Source organism: Siniperca chuatsi, linkage group LG9 (genome assembly GCF_020085105.1).
Source record: "Siniperca chuatsi isolate FFG_IHB_CAS linkage group LG9, ASM2008510v1, whole genome shotgun sequence".
Classification (NCBI taxonomy): Eukaryota; Metazoa; Chordata; class Actinopteri; order Centrarchiformes; family Sinipercidae; genus Siniperca; species Siniperca chuatsi.
Window position 1 is genome coordinate 14,436,863 of NC_058050.1, and position 13,755 is coordinate 14,450,617.

The window sequence follows — 13,755 nt, forward strand, 5'->3', positions numbered from 1 at the left end:
CAAGAGTCCCATTTCCCCATGAGAATTATCTTGCCTCTGCCCTGACTCACTTCTACTACAGCAAGGTGCATCTCATTGAGGAGCAATAAGAGAGATTATGATATTTTAACACCCATGCGTGCCTCCTGCAGCAGTGATCACATTTCACACCCCATGACCGTGTGGTTGCCACCGAGCCCAAACTTTCATCTTTCTGCTAAAAACTGAATTCTTCTGGAGCAGTGAAGAAGAGTGCAAGCTAGTAAGCGCAGATGTAAACAACACATATATTTTAAAAATCTGATTTTCAAATGATTTATGAGGAAGGAAATGCATTCAAGACATTTATCAGGTCTCGAGGATACACATAAATATAGCTTTTGTTTACAATAAAACTCAACTGGGCACAGTGAAGTGAAGTCTCAGTGAAGATTGCTTTGTCAACTGCTGTTTTCCAAGGTCAAGAATGAATGTCAAACTCAAATTTAACAATCCTTATTTGTTTATACTATTTGTTTATGGAAAAAAAAGAATATTGGCAGATATGCTGTATTGACAAATATGGATACTGGCCTCATAAATTCAGTATCAGTTGGCTATTTAATTAATCACCATGTTAAAAATAAAACTGAACCCACATGTTTGTGAATTGTCACCGTTTCTTCTGACTGAAGAGAAAGTGTGTTTTATGAGTGTGTGTGCAGACAAAAAGAGGCAGAAATCAACATTTTCCCTCGTATTGTTCTGTAAACGTTTTCGCCTTTATTTTCTACATTTGGATCAGCTTAGTGTGGAAGCCTGGAGATGTAAGTTAACTTCAAACCAGAACAATCAGAACAATCGTTACACTCCCTCTGTCTTACGATAAAAAAAAACAAAAAAAAAAAAAACGTTCACATCTTCACCGCACAGACACTCGCTCAGACATGTAATCAGTCGACGGCCTCCTCTCACTACCTTGCCCACAACAAAGATGAACCGAGTGTCCTATGTGTAAACCCCTCCTCCACTGGAGGAAGCTGAAATGGTTAAAACCTTTATGACGTCACCTCTCCTGCCCTGACTCGCAGCCGCAGGAGTGATGCAAAAAAAAAGAATAAAGAAAGTATGATGGTTGAAATGAGAATGACACACTGATGTAACTGTTCAGCTGTCCGACTCACTTAGATATGAATAGTGAAATGCTGCAGGTGCGCTTGCAAAATAAGATATGTAGTTATGGATTAAGATATGTCTGCTGCTGCTGCGCTCTGTGATCCACAGTTCAACCCTTCACTCCCTTCTGCTTTCTTCAATTATAATCAACTATAGGTCTCCTAACACACCTCAGCGACATCGTTTTGATATTCTATCTTTCCAGGCTTCCCTTCCTGCTGTAGATGTGTCCTCATGAGAGTGCAGAGACACGGCTCTGTTTAGAAAATAAAAGCAGCTTTTGCTCTTTTGTACAACGTACGCAGGGATATGCTGATCTGCCGTCAGTCTACTACGCTACAGGCTCTGGTTGTCCAACAGCTAAGGAATCTGAGAGCTGTTTGTTCTAGTAAACAGGGAGCTGATGGACTGGGATTAGTACTGAAGACACACCCACCCATACACAAACACACACACACACACACACACACACAGACACATCCATCCATACACTCCACTGGAGGAAAGAAGCCCTTGGGAGTGTATTTTTTAAGAGGTCATTGAGAAGAAGATATGAGAAAATGGATTAAAGTATCAGGCTAGTGCAGCCTTTTCCCTATATGTATACAGGCTGTGTGTGCGTGTCCCTATGGTTTAACACTACATTAGGCAGTGAACATCAGTTACATATGCAGAGTCCTCTTTGTGTGTGTGTTAGCTCTATGTTAAACATCTTTTAAGACAACAGAGACGGACAGACAGACTAGGGTTACGGCTCTGTAGCACTCTCACAGGACTGTAGAAACAGACAAAACCATGTAAAAACTGGAAATTTTTAAGATATCACAAACATCATATTTCTCTATCTCTAGATCTCTGCCAATGGCAGACGTCAGGTCCTTGTGGTTGGTCCTCTCGTTTATTTATGCGCGGCCCCTTGGAAATTCCTCAGCGAGGACGCTTCAGTCTGTAGGATGAAATGCCGGGGAGTAACACGAGAGGGAGACATACACTTCTGCAAGACTGTAGGAGGGGCTCTGACACAGGCCAGGCATACATGAGTCTCACACACACACACACACACACACACACACACACACACACACACACTTACACATGCACCCTTCTTCATAGGAGTTCACCAGAGTTTCAAAATCCATTACAAAATTAAATTAAAAAAACAAAAACAAAAAAAGAAAACAACAAGGAATTCAGCCCCCTTCTCAAAGCATACATTCATCTCAGAATACACATTCGCACACAAATAAGGGCACACACTCTCATAAGAGGCAGTCAGTAAACGTTAAGTGATGAGTTGAGGGGTGGACTGCTTTGTCCAGGGAAGCTGTGAGTGCAGAACCTCGGCCCCGCCAGCCAGTCTCATATTCACGCCCAGCAGCGAGTCACTCTCCGCAGTTAAAATCTCTTTAAAAACAACAAAACAAACGAACAACAGCCATGGTCTCCTAGATGGAGTCTTTTCTCTCTGCTCGCGCTGATGAGGGTCAAATACACTCCTCCCTCTGATCTGTGGCAGAGGTAGTACCGTCCAATCCGTCCTCCTCTCTTCCCGAATCCCCTTCATGGGAAGTCTTTCCTTTCCTGGTGCCCAATTTTCATAAACAGTCTGTTCCCATGATTGCTTACTCTGGGCCACTGTGTGTGTGTGAGTGTGTGTGTTTGTGAGTGTGCAGAGTGTGGTCAGAAGACCTCTGGTAGTGTGACGTTACGGAGTAGCCACTGTTGGGAGCGTGTATGTGTGCAGTCTCTGACACTGGGCACCTGGCTGTCCTCCTCGCTGGCCTTGTCCAGACACTGGTTACTGTTGACGTGGATCAGGGTCAGCTTCTGCACAGCAGGGAAACACAGAGAGATGTGTGTGAGGGGATGCAAATCAGGGTTTTGACTGGTTCATTTGAATTCATAAGGGTATGTAATAAATATCTATTCAAATAGTATATCTGTAGACATAGTTCCTTGTGTTTTTTTTTTTCAGACTCAGTTTAGTTTTGGCTGAGCTCTCAGTGTGAGGCATGCTGTGGTTGAATTAATGTGTCAACGAGGATATATCACCCTAAAACTGAAGACAATAAATATCCCACTAACTGAAATGACAGCTGGTCTTAAATGTGTTGTCATACTGTATGTGTATTGGGAATACATTGATCTTTTATTATGGAATCTATTATGGGATGCATTTTCTCATCTGTGCTCATTGCAAGAGGACCTTGTTTACTGCAGTGATCAGCGTCATTTTGCAACAGCTAACACTCTTTTAGATGTGTGGGGACATAAAATTGAGTTGAAAATCTGTTCAGACTGATCTGCTCTTTTTGACAAAACTGGGTATTTGTTGTTGAAAACAGACAAAAACTTAATTCCTTTTTGATTTGTTTTATAGTTTGTTTTGCATTGTATCTGCTTCATTGTTTTTATTTCACCAGTGTTATTGTTGTTTTTTTAATTTATACTAATATCAAATAGAAAAACAAAAATAATGAGCCTCTGGAATATACAACTTTCTAGGCTTTTTTTCTGTACCTTTCGAGACCTGCATGAGAACCCTCTGTGTATGTTAGTATGTGTGCATTTACTGTACCAGTAAATCTGTGCATTTATTATTTCCTCACATGTACATTTTCATAATTTTTTCCACTCACCACAGGGTCGTACTCCCAGAGCTGGTTGCCTTTGAGGTGATGGCACTTGAGCATCATGACGGGTCCGTTTAGCTTGGACACGTCCAGACACAAGTCGTCTGTCCTGATCTCCTTATTGGCAGTGTAGGAGAAAACCTGCATGTCACACAAACAGATTCCAGATTTTAAAGCAAATCTTTTGTTCTCCTAAACATTCTTACTTGTACTTCTGTCTTTTATGATTACTGCCAGGCAGGGCCGTTGCAGGGGTGTGTGTGAGGCCCTGCTCATTGACATGCATGCGCATGAATCACACTTGTTGCTACAGTCTTTCAAAGGAAAAAGCCTATTGGCTTTACACCCACTGATGACAGTCATCTCATCTGTCACTATTTTGACATGACATTTCTATGGAGAAATTAGGTTAACAAAAGCTGGAATGTTTCAATTTGATATTTCAGGTATACATTTCATTACGATGTAGGATTATTTTTCCATACTGCTCAGGTGATACATGGTCTAGCCTACTGTAGTGTGTACTGTACTGTAACTCAAACAAATGAGATGGACTCAGTCCGACTCAACATACACATAAATGGATTAAGTGAAAGTGAAAGAAAGAGATTTAACAGAGAGATGGAACTTACGCTTTGAGTATTTCCTACCATTTAGGAGAGACTGCGAATATTGTATAAAGTCGTTGTATAATACCAAAGAATGTTTATTATATTGCTTTTGGACAACATTTTTTACATATCTCCCAGTGTTAAATTCAGGTTGTGGCAACCGCATGGGATGAAGTAGAATATGGCCTTGGACTCCCTGATTTTGTCCTTTCCTGTTTGGCCCGTTATTATAGAAAAATATTTAGCTTTCTTTGTGTCAGAGTTTTTGACGTTTGTGGCCATAAGAGAAATTATCTCATTTTGAATCTGAGGCCCTAGATAATGTGTGTCTCCTTATTTCTTATGCATCTGACATGTGCTTGCATAGTGGAATCAAATTTGGTGAGCATTTCTATTAACCCCAAAAAGTTACCATTGTTCTCTTCATAAAGCTTTGAATTTGTTCCTTGATGTCAAAAATTGTATGGCTGCTAGAGTGCGCATTAAAACATCCGCCAGTGTGACTTTTTTTTCGTGTCTCCAATTTTTGCCATCCATTATTGCCCTCATTAGTTTGGGCCTTGGCCTTTTGGGCCATTAGTTTGGGACTTGTACAGTTGTCAAACAGTTTACAACAAAAGCAAAATACAGAATCTGTTTTCTTCAAATAGACAAGCCATTCTCTTCGAGCCTTTTTACCATTGGGCAACTTTCTTACATAGAAGTCAGAAAAAGAGGGGAAGTGATCGTGTGGTCCAACTTATACTGAATTGGATCCACTATAAAATGCACAATCCTGATTATAAATATTTGTCAGCCACAGCCACTTATTATCCTCGCCCCTCACATTGGACTTTGTCGTCATTCTCAGTGTCCATGTTCCCGTCCTGCTGTTGTTGCGGCCCGGTAGGCTTACTAGCCACAGTGCCAGTGTGAGTGGTGCTAGTTATCGCCATATTAGCATTTTCATCACACCTGCTAGCTTTGGACACCTGCTCAGCTACCACATCTCTGGAAGTGTTGACAAATGTATCCAGCGATCCTTGCAGTGACTTATGAAATTCTTCCTTCTTTTAAATTTTTTTCCTTTTCTCAGTACCTGACTCATGTTTACGAAATAGGTTGCGCTCTTGTGCAGCCGACATTGTTTCCCCTTGTCCTTCTTCCTCGCAGTGAGCAGCGAGATGGAGCACACACTAACATAACAACGCAATATCGAAAATGAAAAAACCTCAATAACGTCAGATTTTTTTCATGTGACCATGACTATGCATAACGGAACTGACACATAGGAATTTCCTTTTAGAAGCATGTTGGGTCAAGAACAGTCATAAAAAAATTATACATTAACAAGAAAAAAAAAAAAACACTGCAGGATTTCAGGTCAGACACGAGGCCCTAGAGGCATGAGGCCATGTGCGGTCGCACACTTCGCACGGCCCATCTGATGGTTCTGCTGCCAGGAATGAGCGCAATATCACTGTGGCTAACAGTGTTTACTATTTACAGTTTTTTGTTATTTTGGGTCAGAATTTGTTTCTTTATATTGTGTTTTTCTCTGTCTCAGTCCTCAGATACCTGGTTGCCTCCCATGCCGTGGCAGTTGAAAATGCCGACTTTCTCATTCTCCTTGCGGGCCATGTTGTCCAGGCACTGGTTGGTCTCCACATTACGGATCTGAGCAGAATACACACAGGAACCACATAAAGCAAAACCATTACCTGAACATAAAACCACACCCTTTGATTCAAACAGCTTCATTGTTGTTCAGGCTTGAGGCAGTGAATCACAGATGCATCTGTGGATCTAAACTTTTGTGAGTCAGATAGTGTACGTGTGTGTGTGTGTGTGTGTGTGAATGAGCGTACCTCTCCCAGGGAGTAATAGTGCCTGGGGATCTGGGAGTCAGGGTAGACGTTCTCCAAGTACCAACTGAAGGGTTTACATTGAAGCTTTTGTCTCAGAGCCGAGCGAGACGTGATGTCACCGTAGTCCACTTTGGTCACACCTGGACACACACACACACACACACACACATTAACATGAAGGTCAGTAACTATGGCACCAAACTACATTCATACAGTCCAGCATTTGTTGAATGGCTGTTAAACTCATTTTCCCATTTTATTTCAAGGGTGTCATTGGTAAAGTAGAATGAGAACACACACTGATTTGAAGCACCCAAATCCAGACCCAATATCAATGAATTGCAGAGCTCACTTGTCTGATGGTAAAGTACCTAAAAAAGCCTAATGTTGAAGTGACACTTTGACAAAAATCTATTTGGTGAAAATAAACCTCTATAGATTGGTGGAGCTTGCTCCTTTGCAGAGGGCAGCAGCTGTAGTAAGCTCGAATTCATAACTAGTACAAAAGATTCCCATAAAGCTCTAGTTTCAGGGGAACAAAAGTCCATACAAACATTTCAAACCGACCTTGCAGGATAATCCACTTCTTTGTTGTCAGTAATGATAGTACATATTAAGTGTTGACTGTATGTGTTTGCTTAATATGCTCTATACCAGTTTTCTGTCATGCCCCCCTTCAGAAGCCGAAAAAAGTTCATGCCCCCTCACCACACGTAAACAAACTGAATTCTTATCAATCATTAACAATATTGGGGGAGCAACAAATACAAAAGGCGCCAAGTTGAATGTGATTGAAATAAAAAGGAATGATTCAGGTCAGCACTATAGAATCAGCAAACTTGTTTTGTTTTTTTTTAAATTTACCTACATAAATCATGTTCATTCAATTTAGTTCCACTCCATATTTTTCCCCTGGTCATCCATGCCCTCCCCTGGCTCTATGACCCCCCCAGAGGGGCCGCCCACCTGTTTGAGAACCACTGTTCTATACACTCAGCAGAAAGTGTGTGTGTTGGTTTGCCCATGTTGGAGTACCTGCCTCCAACTCCTCCACTGGTCAGAACCACTCTCTGATGAGCATGAGCAATCCCATGCTCCATTTTGTATAGGATGTGCAGGGTCAGAGTAGTTGAGTGAGTGTTCTCCTGACTCATGGAAGAGCAGGAAACAGACACTTTAACGTGTTGTATCGCCTCCAGACCTCTGAAGTGCTGTCTTGTTTTAGTGATTCAAAACTGTCTAGTGTTGTGATTCCCCAGGTCGAAAAACATCAGAGCCAATCAGAGCTTTGTGGGCAGCATTAAGAATGGACACGACATCACCATAGCCAGAAAAATAGTTACAGAAAAATTGCCAAAGAAATAATCCTTAAACCAGCCTATTTCCTCGATCGACAACGTTATGTTAACTGCTTCAAGCAACCGCTACCACTAAGGTCTTCTGTGACGGACACATCAGTTAGTTGGTCATAGAAAAATAATACCCTTCCCAAACCGAAAAGGGCTAACAGGGACTTTTGGTTCTCTACTTTGCCAGCTTGCGTGAGTGTGTGTGTGTGTATGTTTGTGTGAGTCAATAGATGCTTAGTAGTGTGAAATTACTCGCTGCCCCCCGTCCCGCACTGTTGGGTCACTACTGCAATATCACACTGTCACCGAGTTAATGAATCGATCAAACCTACCACAGAGATTAACCTCCACACATGAGCACATACATGCATACTTGCATGAGCAAGTACACACACACACACACACACACACACACACACACGGCCCAACTCACCAGGAGAGATGATATAGAAGAAGTTTTTAAATTCATCCATCCAGACTTCTGCCAGGCGGCGGTTGTTTTTGTTGATGATCTGTCCCGTTCCTCCAGGAAACGTGTAGGGCGTTGCCTTTCTGAACACGTGACCCACGTGAGAGCATGTGACAATCTCTAGAGTCCCACCGCACTGCCAAATCTGTGAAACACAAGCCTCATCAGCACACATATACAGTATATTGTGTAGAATAGACATACTGTATGGCCCAATTGCTGAATGAGCAAAGGCTGACTGGTGAACTCTGCTGGGAGATGGATGACGCAGATTGGTCCTGTCTGTGTTGTGACAGTCTGAATAAGTTTGATTGAACACCAGTCAGGATGACGCCTGACAAAGTATTAGTCAATTCAGCAATTTAGTCAGAGAAGTCAAACTCACAAGTGTAACGTGCATGTGTATGTTTCTGAACCCGAGCAGACAGTCCTGAATGCCTGCCAGTGCATGGAAGAATACAGTCATGTCACTTGGCTGCGGGTGTGTTCACTCACTCTGAAAGAGATTTCCAGGTTCTCTCCACCCCAGATGTCCATGCCTGCGTCATACGTGCCGATCTCCTGGAAATAATCTCTGTCTATGGAGAACAAGCCGCCTGCCATGGTGGGAGTCCTGGAGAGAGACAGGAGCGCAGGGTAAATTAAGAGCGAGGTGGGTTAGTGCCACTTAATTCACTGAAAGCCTGCTTTCTAAAGGTCACACAGTATCTACAGATCCCATCAGAGTTTTATATTTCACCGCTCTGACCCCGTTCTTTGCGGTTTTCCTGTTTTTTCATTCTCTGTTTTTCTGCTTACTTCTCTGTTTAATTGCCTCAAAGCCTCTCCCACTATTTCTCCCCCTCACAGAATGATTTCCTCCTTAGTAGATCAGGCTTATTTTCCTTACTGCCTGTTTTTGCTTTCATTTGACATCCAAGTTCACACACAATACCTTGCATACAAACGGATAAACAGAGATGAAATATATCCTGAGAGCACACAGGGTAATGGCTTCCTTGCAGCACTTGGCTAAAAGTGGGAAATAATAAGCAACACAAATACTAGCTTGTTGAACAACACACAGATGTGAAGTGCTGAATTATGGTAACATACATAATAATAGATGTATGTGTGCTTTTCTTTTTACTGTAAATATATCAAAGCTCTCTTAACTCTTCAGCTTACAATTAAATCACTATTTTTGCAAGACAAAGACAAAAACATCACAGTAAAACAAACAAAACCTACTAATTTGCAGGAATTCTGGAGATGCACATTGCAGCGCAAAACAATTTCTAATTAAAAGACATTTATCTAAACAGTGAGTGCGTATCACTTACAAAGAGTTACATAAAAACAGTGTTTATTGCCCAAACCACACTGTGAAATTGAAATAAACACAAATACTGCTATAATAAAAAGCAGCAAAAACGGCAAATACAGGTCTGTATTTTTTTTTATACAGAGAATGGAAAACTTTTGTATTTCTCTGTGGCAGATACAGGTGCTCCTCAGTCTGGAGGAATTACAGCATCTAATTGAAACAAGTTCATTTAATATGTTCAGAGGATTTTCTATAAGTCTTCTTTAGACCTTGGATACTTTTTTTCTGTCCAATAGCTGTAAAGAGAAACTTTCCAGAGTGACCTCAGACTTTTGCACAGTACTGTAAATTACCCCATAACAACCAGGTTAGCTGTTGAGGTTTCCTTCTGTACCGTCACTTTATGAGGCTCCTCAGAGAGCGACAGCAACAGGCCTGTAGCTTGATATGCATTGGTCAAGGTGTTAACTCTTTGCTGGCTGATTCTACTGTAACTACTTATTTCCCACTGGCAAATTCTACACGATATGAGCTATATTGGTGCTCGACTGAAATTTAATACGCTCATTCTGAAAACTTGCTTATGTGCAAAAGCCTTTCAAGTCTTATTAGTAATGTAGCACTACTTCGTGACAGCACAGGGTTTATGTAAAGGATGTCATCAATGTAAAGTACTTCTTAATTTCCTGCCCTGACACTACAAGCCATTTTTGTTTTTTAGGCTACTTACAAGACAATTAGGAAAATTTTGTAACGCAGAGCTGTGAAAAACAACCAAAAACAGGGGCACAGAGCGTTACATAAGATATATTATGTGTGTGACCTTGAATGATGGCGTCAAGCATGCTTAGAAACAAGAGCAAGAAGAAGAGATGATAGACAGGCAGAAATAAGCTCTTGATCTTAGTTCCAAGGCCTGGGCCATGAGAAATGAAACAAGGACAAAATCACACAGAATCTTTCATCAACATCTCGCTTTAGCTCCTGAGGAAAGTTCAGTCTTTTATTTCAGTATTTCTGCCTTAGAAACATTTTCTGATTATAAACTGTGGTAAATTAAGTGGTGAAGAGCGATTACTCTGCGCACATCAAATGTGAATGCCTATCAGCAATGCTAAAGCTCACAGGATATAAGGTATTTTAAACAGCTGACTGACAGAGTTAGTGTGTATGATTCATGTGGTATTTTACTAACAATTCAATTTTGTCCCTGTAGTCGAATTCTCTTTTCACTTGACCCAACAGAGAGAGGTCAGAGGTTAGGGTTACCTGCACAACAGCAGCCCCGGAGATGGTGGGGATTAAACAATTAGCCGAAAGATAACGCTGTTCGTCAGATTTGAAGGTTCTTCCTGCTGCATCACCCACCTGACAGGCAGTGTGCGGTCCCCTTTGCGGCGGTCCATCTCTCTCTGGGGTACAGGGTACCAGCGGAAGTTGAGCTTCCAGTTGAATCCACCGTACGTCATGTCAGATCCTGCCATGTACTCAAATGTATCGTCACTGATCACGTCGATGATGGGGCACACCACCGTTCTCCTACAGCAGACAGAAATGCATCAGCGCAGACATACAAACACACCACCACACACACATTCAGCCTGCTGTTCATAATCTCGGGCGGTCATCAATCACGACTAAGTGCTCATGTGAAAGGTGTGGCACCACCAGAACCAAATGCATTTAAACAATGGACCATGCTGCGACTTCGCATCAGCCATCACTCATCACACCTTTTTAAAGCCTATGTATTTTGTGTGTGTGTGTATATGTGAGTACCTGCTTGCAGGAAGCACTTAACAGAGAATGAGTAATTAAGCATCAAATAAACACAAGGGCAAGCCCCCTGCAGGCTCAACAATAGTTTATAGATTTTTTTTATGCTTGCCAATAGTGTGTGTGTCTTACTTATCATTTTTGATGCGGGCGAGCAGAGGCTCTAGCCACCCTGTTGTGCATTCACAATGAGCATCCAGAAAGGTTATGACCTAGAAACATGGAGAGAAAAACATTAGACAAACACACCATATGGACAGCAGGTCACTGGATAGTGGATGTCTCGTATGTACATGTGTGCACACACGCATGCACACACACCTGGCCAGTGGAGATGGACGCTCCCTTGAGGCGAGCACGAATAAGCCCAGACCGCTGCTCCATCCTCACCACTCTGACAGGGACTTCCAGCCTTCTGACATACTGCTCCAGCGGCCGCTTTAGGAAATCTAAAAACATACAAATAAACATGTGTATGCAATCAAACATTCCAATAAACACACATAAGCCCACACACAAGACACACACACAGAGGAAGATGGATTACGAGCTACACGTCCAAACTATTCCTTTTGTAACAACAGAAATCAAAGGCAAGTGTTTGCTTGTGTTTTTGCTTGGCAATGTGCCTTAGCATGCCTGACGACATCCCTTCTACCTGCAGAGAGCTCCCCACCCGACACACACACACACACACACATACATACATACATACATACATACACCCTCTGACTAGCACCATCCAACCTGAGGTCCCATAGGGTGAAATGGTGCTGTGTGGTGGCGGCTGGGGGGGATTGAGGGTAATAACAGAGTGTAATCCCCGCGGCTGGCGAATTAAAGACCTAATCTCCCCCAAACAGGGATTAGCAGCATTGCACAGGGTGGAGTGGCACACACAGCCCATATATGCTGACTGGCTGTTGGGCACCAGCACAGACACACTCATACACAAACACAGCTACACACAGACACACACACACACACACAGACACACAGACACACAGACACACACACACACACACAGACACACACACACACACAAACCCGGCGAAATCATACAGTCGCTCTAAAAAAAAAAAAAAAAAGGCTAAGCCTCAAACAAGAGGCACAAGCACTGAAGGAATTATTTGCAGTGTGTGTGTGTGTATACCTCTCTCGCTGGCATCATCCACCAGGACGATCTCCTCCAGCAGTGTGTGTGGAGAGCGGTCGATGACAGAGTGGACGGTTCGCAGCAGTGTGCTCCACGCCTCATTGTGAAATACAATCACAACGCTGGTACGAGGAAGATTATCAGGGTATAACTTGTTCTTGCACCTACAGAGAGAAAACATAACAATTAGAATACAATCTTTTATGGCAAAAATTGATTTCAATGATACAACTACGCATATGGATACAAAGCTAATTTCAAATCATTCCAACACTGAACAGACAACATACTGTCAAAATGACAAAAAAAAATAAAAAATCACACAGTACAGGAAGAGGAAGTGCGAGAATCACATTTGAAAAAACAACCACAGATATGGTTACACAAAGACAACCACATGTGCAATAACTGAAGTTGAAGGCTTTCAATACAGACAAAACTGAACTGACAGAGACAGAGCGAGAAAAGAGAAAAACACTCTAGTAGAGACATCACAATCCAGCCTCTGTCTGATTGTAAGAGACTGCTACAGAGAGAGAGATGCAGCTAAAGTGAGTCTACAGAAGAGAGAGCTGGGACTTAAACATCAACTAAACTGCATTAGTCAGTCATGGAATCGCTGCATCAATCAGATAAGCAATTATGGCCTTGTGAAAAATCATATTTTTATCGACTTTAAACTAAGAAAAGTGAGGGTGAATGATGAGTGAGCAACCAAGCGTATATCCCCAAATTTAGACAGAGACACAGAAATATTGGTTCAGCATGAGAGTTGATTAGTGGTGCTAATTAGAGTGTGAGTCATTATCATAGCAGTGAAGAGCACACCCATCACACTCTCTTACTGAGAGACAGAGAGTGATGTAAATGTCTAACGGAGTAAAGCGGAGACAAGAGAAGATGGATATTAGTGAAGTGAAGACTATGTCACAGACTTAAATAGTTCTCTCTGGTTTGCATTGTTTAGGCCATTAAGTACAAAGTTTGTGTGGTTTAAATAACACTTGAGCACTTTCCGAAGCACACTTAGGGTTTTAAGGTTGATTTTCCACCTTCCAGGCAGCCATTAATTAAGGTTTATCTGATTTTAGTATGAAAATCAGCTCGCAGAGATTTGAAACTTGCTTGACGTAGCAGTTGCCTTTATTTGTTCAAAAAAAGTTCTAGCACTGTCTTCTGGTAATGCAGTACACATTCCCATCTGGTTATTTTGTCTATAAATTGATTCTCAAGTGAATTTCCAGAAAATCTGCTGCTGTATTTTATGATATCTATCCCTTTTATAATACATCATATACCCTAACAGAAGATTGTATCCATATCGCCCATCTCTAGCTTGCAGCTTGTAAACACTTTTATCAATTTGGCCAACAAAATCAGTTTTGGGGTTGCAAGAAAGAGTGATTAATGACATTTTAGGCAGTTTTATTTCATTGTTACAGTATGCAGACTACAGTAGATGCTGCACAGAATA

General features: G+C 41.8%; 1 protein-coding gene across 5 annotated transcripts in view; it reads right to left on the reverse strand.

Annotated features, from left to right (window-relative positions):
• Positions 1-278: 278 nt before the first annotated feature.
• The window catches only part of galnt1 (UDP-N-acetyl-alpha-D-galactosamine:polypeptide N-acetylgalactosaminyltransferase 1), a 41,408-nt gene continuing 27,931 nt past the window's right edge, over positions 279-13,755 (reverse strand). For all 5 annotated transcript variants that reach the window (XM_044207322.1, XM_044207321.1, XM_044207319.1 and 2 more), the window contains 10 exons: positions 12,279-12,445; positions 11,447-11,574; positions 11,258-11,337; positions 10,718-10,888; positions 8,539-8,656; positions 8,008-8,188; positions 6,226-6,365; positions 5,936-6,034; positions 3,774-3,908; positions 279-2,961 (listed from right to left, as the gene is read on the reverse strand). In XM_044207322.1, coding sequence (XP_044063257.1) covers positions 2,815-2,961; positions 3,774-3,908; positions 5,936-6,034; positions 6,226-6,365; positions 8,008-8,188; positions 8,539-8,656; positions 10,718-10,888; positions 11,258-11,337; positions 11,447-11,574; positions 12,279-12,445 — 1,366 coding nt within the window. In that variant the 3' untranslated portion in view covers positions 279-2,814. The remainder of the gene's footprint in view (positions 2,962-3,773; positions 3,909-5,935; positions 6,035-6,225; positions 6,366-8,007; positions 8,189-8,538; positions 8,657-10,717; positions 10,889-11,257; positions 11,338-11,446; positions 11,575-12,278; positions 12,446-13,755) is intronic.